Source organism: Epinephelus moara, chromosome 13 (assembly GCF_006386435.1).
Source record: "Epinephelus moara isolate mb chromosome 13, YSFRI_EMoa_1.0, whole genome shotgun sequence".
NCBI classification, from domain to species: Eukaryota; Metazoa; Chordata; class Actinopteri; order Perciformes; family Serranidae; genus Epinephelus; species Epinephelus moara.
The window spans coordinates 2,584,697-2,607,448 of NC_065518.1; the positions used below are offsets into that span (position 1 = coordinate 2,584,697).

Here is a 22,752-nt window from a genome sequence, read left to right on the forward strand (position 1 = left end):
AGGCTGTGATAACGTGACCAATGAGCTGACGGGAGTCATTTTGAGGTACATTCCTAAACCTAACATCTTTAACTTTACGTTAATTACTACTTACTAAATATGTTAGGGATGTGACGTCATTCCTGGGGCGCTAATTTGTAGAATATCATGCGAGTCGTTCTATAAGGGCACGTAGCAAAATCTGCCTCAAATATCGGTGCTGAGTAACACTCAATCTGGTAACTATAAGTTAATATAATACTAATAAAATTACATATACGCTAAAACACGAATCAAAATTGATGTTTATGACACTTAAGAACACAAGAGCTGATTAAACCTAGAAACATTTTATAAAACACAATATAAATGTACTGCATTTCTACCAACATCAGGACGTGATAGTGCTCTGTATATAAACCAGGCGCCACTTTGTCGATAACACATCTATAATACATCTGTAACACATCTACAATCCAATTAACTCATCGGCCTCGTGGCTGATGGACAGGGAGCTGACATCAGAGGTGAGTGAGTGTCGGTGGACCTGTGGACAGTGGACGGTGGACAGTCAGAGGAGACACTGTGAGAGTGGGCTGTCTGAAGGGGATTAATGGGCTTAATGGAAGTGCTGCGTTCATGCTGACGAGACTCAGGTGAAGTAGGAGGGATTTAGGAAAGGTCAGAGCAGCAGGTGGGGCGGACATGAGTGCATATTTACTTAAGTACTGGACTGAACTTTGAGGTGCTGCTACTTGAACATCGACATTTATGTGACGGCTGAAGTTCCCAAACTCTGACCTTTCACATTAAACAGTGTCAGATGATGCGTCTCTGCTTTTATCTTTGATTCTGTCTTTTCCTCGTCATGTTTTCACGTTTGGTCAGAAAGCTGCGGTCCACTGTACTCGGAGCTAAAAACACAACAACAACCTGAGTGACAGGTGGATGTTGTTTCTTGATGAGCCGCTACCATGGCAACAGCGTTAGTCAGGTAACCTAACCATGGCGGAACCCCAGATTCACAAAGTTGAAAACTAATGCACCAGAATGTGAACATATCTCACGTAATCATGAGCCAGTAATTTGCACACGTCATTTGAAAGGCCGCGGTCACGTGACCTCTGCGCTGACGGGAGTAAACAAGGAATCAGTCCCGATCAGTCTTTGTGGAAAAAAAACTTGTTTAGTGGACTAACTTTGCACTTGAAGTATGCCCATTCACTTACGTTTTAACAGGTCTGACACTACTATGCGCCCTGGCTGTATCTAGGCTAACGGCTAACATGCTAACTATTATTTTTATGTCACTAGTCACTTGAAACAAATTTAGGACGATAGGAGACAGGTTGAAATAAACCGAAATTTCCCTTTAAGAGTCGCATGTTCAGTTTTTCTGGTCAGTCCGTTTTGTTTTAATACTTTTAGTTTGGTTTAGCTGTTAATGCGCTGTGCTAACCAAGCTAGCAGCTAGCATTAGTGTTAGCTGCACTCTATCATCCTTATATGGTCACTTCTGGCTCCAAAAATCCAAGATGGCAACAGCCAAAATGCCAAACTCCAGGACCTTTTACAGTCTGAGGTCTCTACATTCACCATCAGCACTCTTTGAATATTTTAATATATTTCACTGCTAACAGTCGCTTCGTTTTAGCTTGCGAGTGTTTCTTCCACCACGGCTGTGTAGTAAATACACGTCTGTATAAATAACATTCTGACCTGTGCCCTGACACCACAAAGAAACACGTTTTTGTCCAGAGTTTAACACAACGCTCTCGTCTCCAAAACACCATCCCACTTTACAGCCCCCCCCCCCCCCACTGCCTGCCCGCCTGCCCGCCCGCCACCCATCTGCTTATGAAAATGCAGTAGCAGCTCGAACACTGTGGAAGTGTTTGAGTGCCGCAGGACGGGGCATCAGGAGCAGCGAGGCAGATAAATGCACCGCCGTGTACTTTCAATTTCTCCTTTGATTCTTGGAGGGCGCCCAACACACACTCCATCCCATCCATTAATAAACAGCCACCGGCCATCGACAAGCTACTGGAGCACCACACACACACACACACACACACACACACACACACACACCACACACACACACACACACACACACACACACACACACACAGATGTTGATCGCAGCCGGAGGGAGATCAGAAAACTGCACTTTACAAACACACGTTCCAGAGAGGATTTTAGTTCAGAGGAAATGACAGATGATCAGAGGTCGTTACACTGGACTGTTTATTTATTTAGTCCTGTTATCATTTTAGTCCTCTCTAATCTATATTTCCTCTCTGCCAGGGGTGGGGGCCAAAATCTTTTACCATGGTATATGGAGTTCTATATCTCTCCAACGGTGTTTATCGATATATCATAATACAGTCAGAGTTGTTGAACAGCTATAAATGTATGAACAGCAGGTTTACGGTGGTTCGCTTCGTTTAATTCAGCACACTGTGTTTCCCATGGATCATTATCACTGTGGCACAACGCTCCACCTCAAAACAGAAGACGTGATTTGATTTTGCCGATTACAAAATGATGAAAGAGAGAAAAAAGCAGTGAGGAGAGAAGACAGAAAACGACAGGGAGTCTCAGTAGTTTGGGATCATTTAAAGATGAATCGAAACCAAACTACAGTTCCTGAGGTGCCTCCCTGTGGGTCCACTCTGTTCCTCCACTACAGCTCAGTGTCAAAGCTTCAGCATCTAAACTGAGAGCATCCAGTTTACAGAGCGGATCAAAGGTAACCTTAACATTAGCATTCACATAAATCGCTATAACTGCTTGTTGAGATGAAGGCTCATTATGAATGTTCACAAATTGTGGCTAATTATGCCGATTTTCAACCTGCTCTGTGTTGTTGCAACATGGGCAGAATGATGAATAACACTCAGCCTCTCTCCAGGCTGCCAGCAGCTGGAGGTCTCCACTTATCTGGTGGCAAAAGTCCACCAAATAGTGGGAAAACTGGGGACAACCACAAGCAGATGAGCAGATGAGCAAGAAGCTCCAGGAAGCACAAAGTGTGTGGGTATTTATATGTGTATAAATGGAGGTTTATATGCCATAACCGCTTTAGTTGGGGGGATATGACTTGTTGTTTTTTTTGTTATTTGTTATTTTATGTGGGGACCGCAGATGGAAACTAGCTGTCAACTAAATCTGGTGTTATGCATCTCTTCTTGTGATTCGAGATTAATGTTTATAACACATGGTCCCTGTTAAATAAAATTAACAAAAAAAAAAAAAAAAAAAAAGGGAAGCCAAACATTGTTAATCTGCAAAGTTTCCCTTACATCTTACTGTATAATGAGGAAAACTCTGTCTGTGTGTGTGTCCCATGTTTTTCTACTCACTGACGTGGTCAATCTATGTGAAACTGCACATAGGCATTGAGGATTGGCATAGGTAGAAGGTGACAAAGCTACCAATGGGTATGGACTAGTAAACATAATAAATAAATCAATATGCTCATTCAGATGAAATCTTGTAAATAATGCATTATGTCTGAGTTTGCCAATTTTCAACCAGCTCTGTGTCATTGCACCATGGGCAGTAACGTTAAAAGCAAATTAAATAAAACACCCCCAGAAAAGCTAAATATCAGGTGTTGTCAGTCGTAGATGGAGCTTAATTATTTTCACAGTTCTAGCAGTTAAAACCAGTAAGTTCTTAATTTAAGACATCTTATTTTCTGATTTGCATATTTACTGTTGCTCTTTGATAAAGAAAAGTATCCGATTAATCTGTCAAATATTTCATCAGTAGCTGCAGCTCTAGTCGCTCCACAGCTGAAACCACGCCTTCGTCCTTTACTCAAACACACACAGTAACGCTGACAGATCAGAGTCTTCCTCTTTGTAACCTTACAGTGTGAGACTCATCATCATCCTCCCTCCATCTTTCCTCCTCTTCCTCGCTGCTGCTCTGCCAACGTGAAACCGCTCAGCTGGGAATGAAATACAGCCGGAGGATTAACGCCTCACATTGTGCTGGCTTTGCTCATTATTTCTGCCTTTTATAACAAATGTGTTCGTCTATCGTCTAATTAAGGCTCTTCTTCATCGATCCCTGTGGGCTCTTCTCTCTCAGCAGGTCAGAGATCAGCTACAGAACAGCTCAGGAGAGCAGATGGTCAATCAGAGGTCACCCTGACTCCACCTGCTGCAGCCAAATAAAATGTTTCTCAAGGATAATTCTGGATGGTGTCGACATGGGTCTTATTAGAAAAACAGGAGGTTATAAACTGCTGTAAGCAGCCAGCAGGTCTCAGAAAGCAGGTCTGAACCACTTTGTTCGAAACAAATGAGTTTATCTGGAAGATCCCCAAATTCCTGGATGTTCTTGTTTCATTGCACCCAAATAAATCCCAAAAAATCTCCACCTAGCGTTGTGAAAGAGTGGACTTCTACCCGGCAGAGCTAAGCTGCTTACTGATAATCAGAGCAGATCACAACACTGGAGGCTTAGAGAAGGGGGGCACGTTGTTGTCCGCACCAGCGTGCACGAGTCCTCGTCAATTAAAGACAACACTAACCAAAGACTCTCTCAGACAGAGAGTGAAGTTTCCTACGACCACGAGCTGGACACAAAACCTGATGTTTGCCTCTGCAGCTGACAGTCAGCAGGAGTCTTTCTGCTCCACTCCAGCGTCTACAAACAGAAACTAGACGCAGATTTTAATTAAGAGCTGCATCGTCTGGAAAACTAGCAAAACACCCGACCCAATTAATTTAAAAAAGGCTTGTTATTGTTTGTCTAATACTCAGATTCAGAGCTTTACTGCACACGTGGGGTGAAATTAGGTAAAGACCTAAAAACAGCTTCAAAAACATGGCTCAGAATCACATTAGAGAATTATGGTCGGTGTATCTGCCAAACTAAAGTGGAGTAAAATTCATTCTGTAAAATAAAAACCTTCTTTAAACACTAAAAACTCAGCTGTCAAACAGCGACCAGCGTTTAATGTGATGTCATTTCCTGGAGTATCTTCAAACAACCTGAGCCAAAAGGTTATGTGAGACAATCGAGCATAAAAAAAGTATCCAAAAGTATCTAACTATAGGAACATGATTAAAATATTTCTTAACACTCCAGAAGTTATTTGAAAAGCTGTTATGACAGTTTCATCTGCAGTAGAAATATTTCCTCCGTGCCTACATCAGTATTTTTTGGTTTTTCATAACCCTAAAATCTGTACGACCTGAAAGCTAAAAGGTTCTGTGACTCAATAAACCATAATATTTGATAAATGTAATAAAATTATGTCATAAATGTAAAAAAATATACAACATGTTCCTATCGACCTACGTCTCTGGTGCCACGGCACATTTTCACCGCCGTTTGGAGGCTTACAGCATAACTTACTGACATCGTAACAAGCGGACAACGTGAGAATGCAAAAGAAGTCTTCGATCTAACTATTAGTTGTTGTTTTTTTAATTTCCGATGGATTTAGAACAGCATCATGAAAACAATGACCTGTTTGACCACTACCTAAATTGGCTCCAAAGCCCGGCGCACTTCCTGAAGGCCTGCGTTTTCAAACTTCAACTTCAGCATCTCAGCCACCACCATCTTGTTTTTTGGAGCCAGAGGTGACTATATTTGAGCGAGAGGGTGGAGCTGTGGAGGAGTGAGGGGTGTCACTCACAGAGGCCCCGCCCCCTTAATGATGTGTAACTTTAAGCCTTAATAAAATGTAAACAGGTGAGTCATATAAAAATGTTGAAATGATCTCCAGAGACCAGACAGGCTGTAAACATGTTGATTTCTACATGTTAACACGGAGGTCTGTGGGGACGGACTCGCTGTTGGAGCCAGCCTCAGGTGGTCATTAGAGGAACTGCAGGTTTCGGCCTCATGTTTCAGCCCCGGAAGTTGCTGATTGGCTGAGAGCCTGCTGGTGTGTTGAGCAGCTGTGACTGCAGGGCAGGAACAGGTCCATCACTCAGCGTGGTTAACCCCAGGGCAGAGCTCACATCTGGGTTTATTACCCCGGCCGCTCTGCGTCCAGGATGACTCATGGGCTCAGCAGAGGTGCAGGGAGCGGAGCGCAGAGAAGGGCCACATGGAGGAAGGTGTTTTCTCTGCAGGGACTCTATTAAAGGAGCCTGAAAGCAAACACAGCAGCTCTAATCCCCAGAGAGCTGCAGTCGAGGGAGCACAAGGTGCTGCAGGGAGATTTGTCCTCCTGAAAGCTGCATGATTGACGCAGTTATTGTTGTGCTCCTCTGGGTCTTTCATTCCCCTAAACACACCCGAGGACACACAGCCCCACTCCAGCTAAACACAACTCCTCATTAGTATTCACATTTTAAGCAGCTACTTGACGACAGACTCCAATTTATCAACATTTTGTACATCTGCAGTCCAGAACATAATCCTGCAGCCTGCTGGCAGTCACACACAGGCTCACATGTTAATAACCACGCTGTCATCATGTAGTTATGAATGACAACAGCACTAATCCCTGTAATCTGATAACACACGTGTAAACACGTCAGAGCTGGGCTCTGTTTGATATCTGTGCTCCTAATGAAATGCAAAATGGATCCTTTTTAAAAGGAATCAGGCTGCAGAAGATCGATGGCACTGACCAACGATTCATAATCATTACAGGCTGCATCATCGGAGACACAAGCTGGAGGGACGGAGGACATGAAGGGAAGTAGAGATAAAATCTGAAGGCTTTTACTGTTCTGACAAACACACACTGACCTCAGCCGGTCAATATGACCCCAACTCATCATTTCTGGCTTCTAATTGGGTCGCACAGCAGGAAAACAACAAGACATTTTTTAACTGTTTTCTTTAAGTGTCCCATCACCTGGTCCGTCGCTGTCGGAAAAAACACAGACGTGATCTACACAGTCAGGTCTCCAGAGGAAAATGTTGGCACTGTACGTGTCTGCAAACCACACAGACGTTACATTTGTACCTTTTATATATACCAATGTCGTATCTGAGCTGACTGACATCGGGAGGTGGAGTCGATGGTGGACGGTGTGACACCTGAGAGACACCTGCTGAGCCGCTGTTCAACACCAGCAAACAATGAAACAGGTTGTTTGTTAGCGAGTCATCGCTGCTTTTCCAGCGTGGATGGTGCCATGAAGAGCATCGCTACGGTTGTTTTTCACAGAGACATTGTGGTGTTTACTGGCGGGTATTTAAGCCTTTTCCGAACCATAACCGAGTGGCTTCTGTGTAACGTATCCGTGTTTGCAGGAACATACAATGCTGACATGTCTCCTGGTAATTGGGTTGATATAAATCACCTGTAAGACAAGAAAAAAAACTGACAGCTTCACAGCTCGGTGACAACCAGTGAACGAGGAGCCGACGAGAGGTTCGATGTTCAGTTATTAATTCTATAAACCGTGAATCCCAAAAGATCCAAAACACTCTGACAATCTGTCGTCCATCCACTACTGTGTGTGTGTGTGTGTGTGTGTGTGTGTGTGTACCTCACATTACTATCAGCATCATTAAGTCACCATTTGGCTGAATCCCAACATGAAGGACAATGCGACACCTCAAGGACGTTCACTGGTCCGACAGGTTATTAAAGGCACATTAACAGACGATTACGCTCGTCTGCTCTGTCAAACACGACTCAGTCCGTCCCCGATCAGAGACACCAGCAGCGTCTGTCTCACAGTGTGGACGAATGTGACAGTCAGGACGGAGACATGAGACAAAGGCAGCAGACAGGTGGGGGGGGGGTTAAAGTGAAGTACCATTCAGAGTGGCGGTACTCGGCCCTGTGTGATTTGTCTGAAGGCTGCTAATGAGGCGGGAACACATCGCTCTCCGTCTCGCCTTCCTCCTTCCTCTGTGTGGTTTCTTCATCACCTCCTGAGGTGACTCTGGGACAAGGACTTTCTAAAGGCCACAAACTGTCGAGGAAAGCTAAATTGGTACAGTGGAGCTGTTCGGATGACGCAGGCAGACGAAGGAGAGCTTCGTCTCCCATCTGACACCGTCACTTGGGTTTTGATAATTAGATAGAAAGTTGACCCTCGATGAAAGTTAAAATATGAAACAGGCTGGGTGACAAAGAGACCGAAAACTAGAGCTCACAGCAGCAGGAGTGAAACCAGTCGGCCTATAATTCAGTCTCTCAGCTCTTATAGACTTTAAAAATGTTTTTGGACTGAATGGGTTCAGTCTTGATGGTGAAGCAAATCGCAGAGGGCTGTGACACTAAAAAAAAATCCATCCACTGATTTACAGACGTCTCTTTCTCGATGTATGTCAATGGGAAATAATCTTGCGGGGCCCAGTGACATCACATGACGGACCCAGGAAACTGCCACTACATGTGGCTAGTATGAAAACTGTCTCCAAAGCCTGGCGCACTTCCTGTTGGCGTGCATTTTCAAACTCAAGTTCGGCATTTCAGCCGTCGCCACCTTCGTTTTTCTTAGAGCCAGAAGTGACCATATTTGGCGAGAGGGTGGAGCTGTGGAGGAGCGAGGCATGCATCTGACTGAGAAGCTGAGGACAGCCTGTCACTCAAAGAGGCCCCGCCCCCTTAATGATGTATAACTTGAACTGAGTAAAAGTTTCACACAACAACAAACGAGGCGGCGGTGGGGGAGGTTGTAATATTGGACTTTCAAATAGAGGCAGCGTTGTTGATGGCGGTGGTCTGTGAGGTCATTAGAAACATCCTGACATGTGGACGGAGAATTCTTTCAACTATTTTATTGATTCGTTTGGTTCTGACATTATCTTAATGTCTTCGTCTTCTCCTACAGTCGTATCTCGCTTCAACTGCTACGCTGCCTCCACGATCTGCTCCGTTTATATCTGCAAGCTTTCAGGAAACCTGCTCAAATACAGACAAAATGAACGCAGAGTACAGACAGGAAGCTCCGTCCGTCTCTGTATCTAACGTTGAGCATCAGTGAGTCCTGAGCCTGCACAGGATCAAGGTGCCCCTGTCTCACGGTCACCTCTGCCCCCGTAGAGAAACAGAAACATTGGTGTTCTTCGCAGACGAAAAGAAACTCTGCACTGAAATGACTCAATCATGTCGTCTGACAGAACAGCAGCGCTCCTTCGCTCTTATATAACTCAATTAATTCTAAACTCCAGTCAGATCCCTTAGGTCGGACTCTGTTCGCAGACGCGTCATCCGCTGATGAGTCAAAACGCAACAATCCATCTCTTTAAGGTTGGACACGGGCAGAAAGCGTCCCCTGTAGGATAATGTGTGTGGGAGTGGGACAACTATTACAGATGGTGAGATGACAAGGCGGAGGGGGAACAGTGCTCTCGCTGCAGTTTCCCTGTACGCAGAGCGAACGCCGGCTGAATTCAGATTGGGGTTGAAGCTCGAGGGAAATTCAGCCTGTGCTGGCTCAGAGAAACGAGGGTCACGGTGAGGTCGCCACTTTCTCCTCAAACTGAGAGACTTCACACCAGACGCAGGAAGAAAACAATAACTAATATTAGGGAGGACTCTCCCTGAGAGATGGCAGATAATATGATGGCGTGTCGCTGCTTCGCTCTCCTTGTTTATGACTCGTTATTATTACTTTCATCTCCCTGTTTCCAGCTCCGCTCCTGCTGCCTCCACCCAGCTGTGCCGCCTGAGCGCTGATTTAAAACACTTCCCTCTCAGACCAGCTGTAATTATCTGAGAGACAAATGAGCAGAAAATTATAGGGTACACTCTGCTGATGAATATTGAACTGCAGGAAGGAAACGGTGCCTTTCTGACCCGCCAGAATAAAAGCCTCCCCTGCTGATGGAGTCACTGATATCACTGCCTGTATCTGAGCCATGCTCCTGCCGTTCATCATGTCCGATGAAGAGGAGGAATCTGCCTCGAAGGCCGACACACTGAAGCCTGTTCCTGTGAATTAATTAACCACGGGGTAATTGTTTCCTGAACCTCAGATTTGGCCATGTGAATTAACCTTAAATTGTTTTAATGAGGTGGATTTTATAAAGTGTGCTGAGCCCTGGGTGGAGGGAATACATGAGAGGACGACGAGGGGGAAATTGAATGTAGTAGAGTATAAAATATGTGGATATTAATTCACTCACGGTGAAGCTGAGCAGGAGAGGAACCGGAGCTACGCTGGAAATAAGAAATGTTTCAGTCTCATGACTTTTGCTTTTTATATAAAATATCTCTGAATGTATTATGATTATTAACAAAAAAAAGGCACACATCAGATCAGAAACATAAATCTGGGTAAAAAGCCTCAAATCCAACTTTTAGATCGGGGTAGCGTCTACACCCCGATCCAGCAGGTGGCAGCACACCTTTAGAGTTGATCTGTGAGCTGCCAATAAACACAGAGAAGAAGAAGATGTGCAGCACGCTGACCAGAGAACCAAACATGTCGTTCTCAGTTTCAGAGGTAGACGACATGGTTGTGCCGAGGGTCTGATCCCCGACGGCCCAGCAGACCTAGACGCAGCACTGCAGGACGGTCTCTGGTGCCGCCGTCCTCATGGTGAACAGTCAGTTCAACGTCTGCTCGGTTAGCACAAGCTAACACAGCAGCAGCGGCTAATATCCAACTCCGAGCCTTTAAACAGTCCCAACAGACTCACAACAAAAAGGCTCGACTCTGGTTACGTTCATTAAAAACTGTTAGCTAACGTTAGCTGTGTGATGCTACAGTTAGCTCTGTCAGTGTGTGTGTGGGCGGAGTCTCACCAACAGTCTGCGGCACGCACAGAGCTCACAGCATCAGTCTTGTGTCTTCACAGGAAGGAGTTACTCGTATAAAACACGCTGACGTGTCTAATTTGATGCCGAAGCTTTTCATTTCAACTCTTAACATAAAACACTCCATAAAAACAGAAAAAAGGATGTTTGTGAAGTTTTACGATATTTTTTATTAAAAAAAAACAAATGAACATTTGAATAATCAAAACTGTTCTTTGTTTCTGTTGTGTGATCTGTAGTGACGTCAGATTAGGTTCAGTCAGAGCTGAGGAATATGAACTCATCATCATCATCTGGGGCTTTTCTTAGGTGGCTGAAACCTAACCAACTGAAGCAGCGTTTGTTTGGCGCCATTTCATTTTGATGTAACTGACATGAGGGTTCTCCACCTGGAAGTTACTGTTCAATAAAAACTATGATTTCTCTATTTCCAGAAGCATCGTTTATTTTTTTTATTTTAAAAAAATCCAGATATTTTTTAATAAAAATCTGCAAAAGCCAAAACAATGCGCCTCAGGAAGGATGAAGAAGATGACGCATGTCTCCATCTCGCTGTGAGTGACACCGTCATCAGAGGGAGGAGCAGGGTGTGTTTCTGTTCTTAATGTGGTGCTTTCAGTGTAATCTTTTATAAAGATTTTTGTTGCTAATTTAATTCCTAATCTTAGGCTCAGTGAGGCTTTAATGTTTGGGAAAGGTTTAATCAAATCCTTAAAAAACTCCACTGTGACACACTGCAGCAGTGTGTGACTGTGACACTTGTTTCTGTCTCAGGAGGAGACGAGCAACAGCTGGAAGGCCTGAGGACAGAGGACAGAGGACAGAGGATGGTGGAGATGTCTCTGTATGAACTTCAGCTCAGATTCAGAATCTCCTGATATGAATTCCTCTGGTTACATAAAGCAGAGTCAGAGTGGATGCTTGTGATCCACGGCGCAGACCTGACAGAGATCCACCTCTGCTCACATTAGCATGTGAATGGCGGAGCCCTTATATGGTCAGAGAGGAGAACCGGAACTGCAGGAGCTTCCTTCCTTTTTTTCCCTCACAACCATGTCCATATTTAGTATACGGAAGAGAGACGCCGGCGTTTTCAGCCGTACTGACATCACCGGCGAGCCATTTTTGGGCTGCAGATCGAGCATCGTACTCTCATCGTCTCTCCTCCTCCTGCGAAGCGGCTCCAGTCGAGGCGTTTGGTTTGATCTATTTTTAGAAATGTGTGCAGAGTCGGCGTGTTCTCCCGGGGCTGCCTCAGCTCCCACATCAATGCGGGGGCGTTCGCAGACACAGAGAGCACGCTGTAGTGAAAGGAGGAGAGGATGAGTGGGACGACACTCCACACTGCAGTCGTGGAGTATCTCGTCTCTCCACTCAGGGAGTCATGCAGCACAGCGGCATCGTGTAAATTACGAACAAGTGAATGAAACACAGCGAGGCATCATTTCCTCTTCCTGTGTGGAGCTGTCAGAGCGGCGTGCTGTCAGCTGAGCTCAGTGAGAAACAACACAGATGAGTGTCGCCATCAGGAGACGTGTCAGGTTCTGACTTCAGATGATTTCAGCTCCAAAGACGTGACTGATCCTGTAATGTTTAGTCCTCACTGCTCACTTTGTGTGTGTGTGTGTGTGTGTGTGTGTGTGTGTGTGTGTGTGTGTGTGTGTGTGTGTGTGTGTGTGTGAGAAGGCAGCTGAAATGTACCATTAAACTGTTCCTCTGCTGTTATTTTAATTGTGACACACTCAATTACCAGAGTGTCAGTGAAAGCTACAATCACACACCAGGAGCTCCTCCAGAGAGCAGCCACTAACATCTGTGTGTCACCACCTCTGTAAGAGAGGCCTCAAAGGAGAATTAACCCCATACCTACGCCATGACCTACACCGTAACATATCCTCAAACCTACACCGTAACATACCCTGTAACCTACACCGTAACATATCCTCAAACCTACACCGTAACCTACACCGTAATCTTCGCCGTAATCTACACCGTAACATACCCTGTAACCTACACCGTGACCTACACAATAACATACCATGTAACCTACACCATAACCTACACTGTAATCTACACCATAACCTACACGTAACATACCCTGTAACCTACACCGTAATCTACACCGTAACATACTCTGTAACCTACACCGTAACCTACACCACAACATACCCTGTAACCTACACCGTGACCTACACAATAACATACCATGTAACCTACACTGTATTCTACACCGTAACCTACACCATAACATACCCTGTAACCTACACCATAACATACCCTCAAACCTACACCGTAACCTACACCATAACATACCCTGTAACCTACACCATAACATACCCTCAAACCTACACCGTAACCTACACCATAACCTACCCTGTAACCTACACCATAACATACCCTCAAACCTACACCGTAACCTACACGCAACATACCCTCAAACCTACACCGTAACCTACACTGTAATCTTCGCCGTAATCTACACCATAACATACCCTGTAACCTACACCGTAACCTACACTGTAATCTACACCGTAACCTACACTGCAACATACCTTCAAACCTACACCGTAACCTACACCGTAATCTACACTGTAACCTACACCGTAACCTACATGATAACATACCCTGTAATCTACACTGTAATCTACACCGTAACCTACACCGTAACCTACACTGTAATCTACACTGTAATCTACACCGTAACCTACACTGTAATCTACACTGTAATCTACACCGTAACCTACACTGTAATCTACACTGTAATCTACACCGTAACCTACACTGTAACCTACACTGTAATCTACACCGTAACCTACACTGTAATCTACACTGTAATCTACACCGTAACCTACACCGTAACCTACACTGTAATCTACACTGTAATCTACACCGTAACCTACACTGTAACCTACACTGTAATCTACACCGTAACCTACACTGTAATCTACACTGTAATCTACACCGTAACCTACACCGTAACCTACACTGTAATCTACACTGTAATCTACACCGTAACCTACACTGTAACCTACACTGTAATCTACACTGTAACCTACACTGTAATCTACACCGTAACCTACACCGTAACCTACACTGTAATCTACACTGTAATCTACACCGTAACCTACACTGTAACCTACACTGTAATCTACACTGTAACCTACACTGTAATCTACACCGTAACCTACACCGTAACCTACACTGTAATCTACACTGTAATCTACACCGTAACCTACACTGTAACCTACACTGTAATCTACACTGTAACCTACACTGTAATCTACACCGTAACCTACACAATAACATACCATGTAACCTACACCATAACCTACCCTGTAACCTACACTGTAACCTACACCGTAACCTACATGATAACATACCCTGTAATCTACACTGTAATCTACACCGTAACCTACACCGTAACCTACACTGTAATCTACACTGTAATCTACACCGTAACCTACACTGTAACCTACACTGTAATCTACACCGTAACCTACACTGTAATCTACACTGTAATCTACACCGTAACCTACACCGTAACCTACACTGTAATCTACACTGTAATCTACACCGTAACCTACACTGTAACCTACACTGTAATCTACACCGTAACCTACACTGTAATCTACACTGTAATCTACACCGTAACCTACACCGTAACCTACACTGTAATCTACACTGTAATCTACACCGTAACCTACACTGTAACCTACACTGTAATCTACACCGTAACCTACACTGTAATCTACACTGTAATCTACACCGTAACCTACACCGTAACCTACACTGTAATCTACACTGTAATCTACACCGTAACCTACACTGTAACCTACACTGTAATCTACACCGTAACCTACACTGTAATCTACACTGTAATCTACACCGTAACCTACACCGTAACCTACACTGTAATCTACACTGTAATCTACACCGTAACCTACACTGTAACCTACACTGTAATCTACACCGTAACCTACACTGTAATCTACACTGTAATCTACACCGTAACCTACACCGTAACCTACACTGTAACCTACACCGTAACCTACACTGTAATCTACACTGTAATCTACACCGTAACCTACACTGTAACCTACACTCTAATCAACACCGTAACCTACACCATAACATACCCTGTAACCTAAATCATAACCTACATTGCTATCTACAGCGTAACATACACCATAACATACACCGTAACCTACACTGTGACCTACATTGTAACCTACACCGTAACCTACACCGTAATAAACGCTGTAACATACACCGTATCCTACACTGTGACCTACATTGTAACCTTCATCATAACCTACGCTGTCATCTACAGCGTAACATAACAGATGCTGTAACATACACCGTAATCTCCTCCGTCTTCTCTCTTTTCTGCGTTGCCGTACTTTCGGTAAAAGTAGTTGTTGTGCAACATTTATTTGTTCTAACTTCAACACAATTCGCTCCGTGTTGGACGCCATGTTTGTTGATGAAGTTGTTGTTTGAAGACGCAGGTGCGGTGTCGATGCGACACAGAGGAGTAACTCCTGCTTTACTGATAACAGCAGCTGTTTAAAACCTGTTTATTCAGAGTTCTTCCTTGTTTAAATCAGCTGGTGTGTTTGTTTCTAAAAGGGAAGAGACCTGTGTGGATAATTCAGCTCCTGAACAATCAACACTGAAGGAATTCTGACCAGGAGAAGTTTCAGCTGGTTGTAATCTTCAGTCCTCACCACAAGATGTCGCCACAGAAAAAGAATCTGACTCAAAAAATTCTAAACAAACCAAACTTTAAGCCACGCCCCTCCCCAGAGTCACTGCTACACCTGAGGGCAGCTGCAGGTTGACGTACCTGTTTGTACGTTTCACTCAGGAACACCTGATGTTCCTCCTCAGATATGTTCACTATGTTCAGAAGGTCATGACTCCGCCTCCCCGTCAGCTGCTGTGTGACAGAGGTGACACCGCTCTGTTTCAGTTTCTTCTGAGCAGCTTTGAAACTTTCGTCCACGTCATGATGTTATTCATGAAGTCTGGATAATTCCAGTGATGCTAATGAAGCAAGTTAATACATCAAACAGTCCAGCGCCTCTTCGCCCTGCAGAACGCCATGTTCTTCAGCTCTCTGCTCCTTCTTCCAGCCCATCACACGCACTTCACATCCTCTGCTCATGTGCTAATGCTGTTAGCTGCTGTTGGTCTTAATGCTCTGATTAATGACACTGTCTCAGTCAGAGAGGGTTCACAGTTTGAAGTTAATTCAGCACCGTCGCGCTCACACACACTTTCTCCTCAACAAAACTCAAATTAAATGCACAATTACAAGTTGCAAGATTCTACAAATGTGCCTTCAGCCCTCGCTCATCATGAAGTGTGAGGTAAAAACTCGGGTGACTGATTACACACACACACACACACACACACGCGCGCGCACTTCGTTATATGATATAACATGAACTGAAAATGGCAGCAGTCACTGTTTACTTTGAATATCGCCCTGTTTTTTTTAATGGTTAACTTATTTTAGTTTCTCTTGTGTACTTATCAGACTGATCTGTGGTTTTGGTTTTTGACTGATGCATCTTGTTTGTTCTGTTATCATGAATCAGTTTCATCGACACTGAATCAAAAGCAGGTAAAAACAATGTAAAAAGTAAAAAGACAGTTTGAGGTTCAGGCGGTTTAAAGATCTCTAAATGTGAGCGTTCACGCTGACGAGCTCGACTCATTTTGACAAAAGAAATTTAAAGATGGATAAATGAAATTAAAAAATGTTTGTGGCAATTACAACCTCACAAATCTAAATCTAATGCTGTTTAATGAATATTTATAACATTAACCCTTTAAAAGCAGACTTTCTGCAGACGGCTGCAGGAGATTGTTGTCTGCACGGTCCTGTTTAAACAGATCTAAAATAAGAACTGTAATAGACAGAACATTTATTATTTGTGCAGCAGGAAGCTGAGGCTCCTGTCTATCATGTCATCACGTTGCACGCTCATGATGACGTCATCACGCTACGTTATGTGCAGTGCAAAACCACACAAAAACAGAGAAATGAATCATGAATGCATCAAAGCACCTTTTCACTCTGCTCATAAAAATGATCATATTCCAAAAAGTAAATAATGTACACAGTTCAGTATTAAGAAATATTTAGGTTATGTTAAAAATCTGTTGGATCAAAATGTTTTTTTACCTTTTAGCTCAGGTTGTACAGATTTCACGGATATGAACATTAAAAGAAACTCCAGGAAATGACATCACAGTTAACAAAAATACCAATGTAGGCACTGGAGGACCATTTCTACTTTTAAGGACTTTTTAAGGAGCTGCAGACTCTCTGTGTATTTAAATATATTTCCCTTTATATATTTAATCAGACTGTGTAATCCGGTGTGCAGTAATTTGCTGCTAAAACGTTGCATTCATGCGCATGTGTCGAGAATGGGAAAAATGGCTTCCCTGCTAAAGACCTCTGAAGTGAGCTCCTGAGGTGGATATGGACGTGTCGGAGCTCCCCGCTGTCACATGACCCTCCCTACAAACAAACACTCTATCTGGTGGAAACAGTGTCACCCATGGATTCACTTGGCGGAGCTTCTCTGAGCGTGACTTCTTACAGTCCCACAGTTTGCCCCTCTCTTTGCATCCTGCCAGGTGATTAGCATTTTCTGAAGGTGATTTTCTGAAGCCACGCGGCTCCACACCAGTGATGGAATATGCAGAGCGGTCTGCACAGAGCACAGCTGCTCTGAGCCCCGCTGATACGTGGAGACACCATCAATCCATCTTGCTCATCCTGCTCTGTCATCTGACCGGAGGCGGAGGGAGGTTCTGCTGAGTCATGGTTCGGCTGACAGAGAAAGAAATCCAAAAAGGAGCTGCAACACGCATGCAGACAGACAACTGCAACAGCACAGTGAGACAGAGTGAGAAGCACAACAGCACATGGACACAGGGATGCACAGATGGATGATGGGATATCCTGATGACACGTCTGCACACCAACTCAAACTTTCATGTGCATTTTTTTTAATGTGTAGTGATGCAGAAAAATGTTGCACTTCTTTTCTGAGAAATAACTCGCTGTACGAAGACCTTCACTTTTAATCCGAGGTGGTTTTTGATAACTAAATATTTAACCCTTTGACCTCTGCAGTAGAAACGGTCCACCAGTACCTGCTTTTGCTTCTTGTGATGTCATTTCCTGAAGTATCTTCAAATGCTTCATATCCTTAAAATCTATACAACCTGAGCTAAAAAAAAAATGTCAGTCACTAAACTATGATAACTGATTTAAAATTGAAGTTGTGTCTTAAAAAAATACAAAAATCTGACAAAAAAAACCTCCCAAATATTTCTTAATTCTCTAAAACTTATTTGAACTTTCATTTCATTATTTAGTTTTTGAGCTATGATCATTTTTAGGAGCAGAGTGAAAAGGCGCTTTGATGGATTCATTATTCGTTTCTCTGTTTTTGCGTAGTGTGCACGACATGTAGCAAAGCGTAATGACATCTTTTTACATGACGACACGCAGGACAGAAGCCTTAACTAGAATGACTGTTTCAGCTATTGTGTTTTTTAAAATTTTAGACTGACATATAAACAGAACTATTCAAACAGCGATCTCCTGCGGCCATTACAGGGACATACCGCTGTAATTACAGCAAAGTGTTTCATTTGCACGGCACATATGATAAGGTCACATAAAGTGATGATGTGATGACATGGAAGACAGAAGCTTCAGCTTTCTGCTGCTAAAAGAACAAATATTCTGTCTGTTACAGTTCTGATTTTTAACAGGATCATATAAACAACAACCCATCTGTAAAGGGTTACGATGAGTCGCAGGTTTTACGCTCAGATGAACCTCTCATACATCTGTGATCTTAAAGTGGTTAGACGGAGCTCGCCGTACGAATGAATGGAGGGACGGGAATGAGCCAGAATCAGCGTGGGCACACAGGCCAAGCCGAGTATCGACTCAGAGAGACAAATGAAATGATGAGGCTCCAGAGGAAGTGCCAGGGAGCACCCAAAAAGAGCTCCCCATGAATAATGGATGCAGCTTTTATATCCTCCTCACTTGGCTGTCCCTGTTTACCATCCTCTCATCTCTCCTTTCCTTCCTTCCTTCCCTCCTCTCTGATGCTGTTTCAGTCCTCGCCTGCTGTCTTAAGTCACGTCGGGGTGAACGAACGAAGAGGACGCAGTGATCCAGGGCTGACGCAGACTTGTCACACTCCCCGACATGTGACTGGGTCTCTGACATGGCTGTGACATACAGGCCTGTCTGACTGCGTACAGATGTTCCTACCTGTGCGTCTGATAGTTCTCGCCTATGACAGAGACACTGAGCAGAACCAGGGCTGATCCAACCGAAACCAGACAACACGCTGCGTGAGAGCTGAGCGAGCTGGACGTCTGTTCCTCACGTCCACTCAGACGCTGTGAATATTCTGAGGTCTGGTTATGAATGGAGAGCGAATCGCCATGTGGTGGGTTTGTGAATGTTTGATTGGCTCACAGCGGTGCAGTAAAAAAACAACTGGAGAGTCTTTATCGTCTCTGAATGAGGGAAACAGGAGATTAACCAAACGAGCACGCTGTGGCAGACATGCAGAATTCATTCTTCTAAAATTAAAATGTGTTTGATTTAACTGGAGGTGATGAAACATCAGATCAGCTCTGAGTAGACGACTCTGTTTGAAGTCTTTAAAGTACCGCAGAATCGGCTGTGTATATATGTGTGTGTGTGTGTGTGTGTGTGTGTGTGTGTGTGTGTGTTTGGTTTCAGGTTGGTCATCAGCTGCTTCTGCTCCAACAGCTCCAGCCATCCCATTCACCATCTGCTTGTGCAACCCCCCTCCACCCCACCAGGGGTGCTACAGCCACTACGAGGACTCACCAAGATCCTTAGAGCCTTGACTTTCGCTGGCCATCTCACCCATCCGCACCAGAGCGTCGAAGTAGCCCTTTGCAGCGTATGTGACACCTGGAAACATGGAAGCATTGGGCATCAGATCAAGGGTGCGGAGTTGAAATGATCTTCTTCAGCTCAGCAACCCTCCCCTGCAGCCCACCCCCCCCAGAGAGGTCAGGCTGGGCATGGGAAATAAAGAGCGACAGGCGGAAATGGAGACCAGGCAGGAAGAGAAGAAGCTCTATGGAGGCAACTAACAGAGAGAAGCTCTAGAGACTCATCTCAAGGTAAAACTGAAACTCATCTCAGCACAGACTGCTCTGGAGTTTAAAGGGTTAGTCACCCAAATTACACAAAGACACATCCTCTTACTCGACCATGATGGTATCCAGCCATGCAAACACTTTAAAGATCTAATCGTCCGTCACAAAGACTGAGCTCCGTTTTAGATCTGACTCCAGGTCGGTGCTCGGAGGCCAACAAATATTCAACAAATCAATACAATAAATGTTTGCACTGTGCATTTCTGCAAACCACAGATATGTTTCAACACTGTGGTTATGTTTAGGCAGAAAAAATGTTTGGTTACAGTTGGAATAAGATCAGATTTGACTTAAAATATCTTGTTGTTTTTTATCTCGACAGGGAATGCAGCAATGTCTTGCTAAAAAGCTAAAACCCCAGTCAGCTCAGATACTACGTCACTTCAGAAACGTTATAATATGAAATGTAGAAATGTAACGTATCTGTGGTTTGCAGAAACGCACATTACCAACATTTTTTTCTGCCGAATATTTGGTCAAATCTTTACACTCTGTCTTTTTGTTTTAATAAAGTGAAGCGTATAAAGCGTTCAGGTCGCAGGCCTCAAAATGCTTATTAACGTGAATAAATCAGTGAATAACTTCCCTGAAGGTCGGGGTCTCTCTAAGACGCGCTCTGTGAGCTGATGAGTTCACACAGTGAGATAACGTTTGTTAGAGACGGAGAGGAAACAGCGCTGCCTTTAAACAATGGAAGAGGCGGCGCGGCTGCAGAACGTTATTTAAAGTAACAGTGAGACAATGAAATCTGACTGGAGTGACGGATAAATGACGGCCCATCAGAGCCAGTTAACACTTGTGAAGACAGAATGATTGCTGAAGGTAGAAACAGCAGCTGTGATACGACACGAAGCGGATTCAATCCTGCGACTGATTCAACCGCAGCAAACACCCTGCAGGTGAACAGAGTTTAACTTGAGCTACCCGAAGCTTTCGTTCAGCAGGTCAGTCGGTCTACATGGCTGGTTACCACAGAAAATCACTATTCTGTAATTTGGGTGAACTGAATCTTTAAAATCCAACAGCACCATCTTAAAAACACCCTGCTGAAAACTTCCCACAGCACTGATGTCAAAGCATTTTGCAATTCAGATACTGCATGTCAGCCATTGTTCTCTGCGGTGCACTGTCACACAAGACCAGGGACACTGAGACAGGACGGTGACTCAGTCAGGCCTCAAAAACTGGGACAAGATGGCCTGAAGCAGCAGGTCGGGGGTGAGCCACACAGCGACTGACAGCCATGAGGACAGAGGACACATGTCCAGCCAGGAGATACATATGGATGAGGGCTGCGTTTCTAACAGGGCCGTCATGTTGATGGGTGTTTGTGCTGTGAACTGCCAGAGGACGCTCATGCAGGATCCCGAGAGAGCGCAAACAGGACAGAGGATTCACATATCACCACAGGAAACAATGGGAGTCTATTCTGAGTTAAGGTTCTCATCCACAGAGACGCCGAGCAAAGCCGGCTGCTATGAAACTTATTGTTCAGAAAGTGAAGGCGACGTCTGAAATAACTCGGCCTGCTTTCACTCCTGTATCTGAACCATGAAGCGAGATAACAGCCAGTAAATCTGCACACAGCGGTGCAGCCCTCCGGGGTAAGCTGTGACACAGAGACAAGCACAGACCCTTCCCTGGCTTCTCCTGAGCCCAGCTTCAGTTAAGCCTAGGTGGGATATGAGAGTGCGACAGAGGGGATGGAGGTGAGGCTAAGACGGCTGGGTGAGCGCGGCTAATTTAATCGATGTCCGCAGAAATCCCAGCCGGGAGGAGAGCAGGGCGGCGAGGTGGGATTAGCTGAGGAGATGCTCTGCTTGTCTGTCAGCTGGAAAGTGACGGAGAGAGGGAGGAAGGTGGAAGGAAGAAAGGAAGGAGGGAGGGAGGGAGAGGAGGGTTCTGCCTGTAAAGAGGATTAGAACAGTGATATAAAGGCGATACAGAGTCAGCGTGAATGAAACACAAACAATAAAGACGTCTACATCAGGTCGGACATCCACTGAGCACTGAGTTGATGCTTTGCAGGTCAGAAGGCGTCCACGTTCACACTGACATCCACCTTTTCAGTCTTTACTCTAAAAAGAGTTTCATAGATTAACTGTTGTTTCCACAGTGTGCGTGTGTGTGTGTGTCACAGTGTGTGTGTCAGCTGTGTCACACACTGTAAAAAGGCTGCTGTGAATTTTAACTGGACGCTGGACGCCACTACGTTACTGTAGTGTTTTCATGTGCAGCCGTGGGTCCCTCTGGTCACGGGTCCACATTTCTGCTTCGAGCTGTTAGCTGTTTCCATCACTCACTCTTCAGCAGGAAACAGCACTTCAAAATAAAAGCTCTGTGTCGGAAATTCACTGTACTTCAAAATAAAGTGTCTTTTTTCTTGTGGTCCACTTTTGCACCACGATCCGCCAGTTGGGAACCACTGATTTACAGTATCATTACTGGACATATTACTGTTCAAACTACAAACATCAGTTACAGAACGTTTTATCTTTATGTTTCTGTTAGGGATGCACGAGAATATGGGAAGGTCATTATATATCACAATGAATGAATATTCGGACACTGAACAGTGTTTCATGTCTCCATCTGCTGGTGGACCGTCACCATAAGATGTTCACGATAATATGATGTTAAAGGAAATGGCCACTTTATAATGAAAATACAGACAGTACTTACTGACCCTCATGCTGACAAGAAGTCCAGTGTAGTTTTTTAATCCACAAAACTCGTTCTGGGTATCGGAGGATAACAACTAGCCGGAATAACAGCTACACTTGAAGTGCACAGAACCCACATTTTGAAAATGTAATAAAACT

The 22,752-nt window shown here is 44.3% G+C and overlaps 1 protein-coding gene across 11 annotated transcripts in view; it reads right to left on the minus strand.

Moving 5' to 3' along the window:
* Positions 1 to 22,752, minus strand: part of baiap2b (BAR/IMD domain containing adaptor protein 2b) — a 100,649-nt gene that overhangs the window by 44,604 nt on the left and 33,293 nt on the right. For 10 of the 11 annotated variants that reach the window (XM_050059387.1, XM_050059386.1, XM_050059395.1 and 7 more), the window contains exon 3: positions 19,593 to 19,679. The exons of the other annotated variant lie outside the window; for it this stretch is intronic. In XM_050059387.1, the coding sequence (XP_049915344.1) occupies positions 19,593 to 19,679 (87 nt within the window). The remainder of the gene's footprint in view (positions 1 to 19,592; positions 19,680 to 22,752) is intronic. 11 annotated transcript variants of the gene reach the window in all.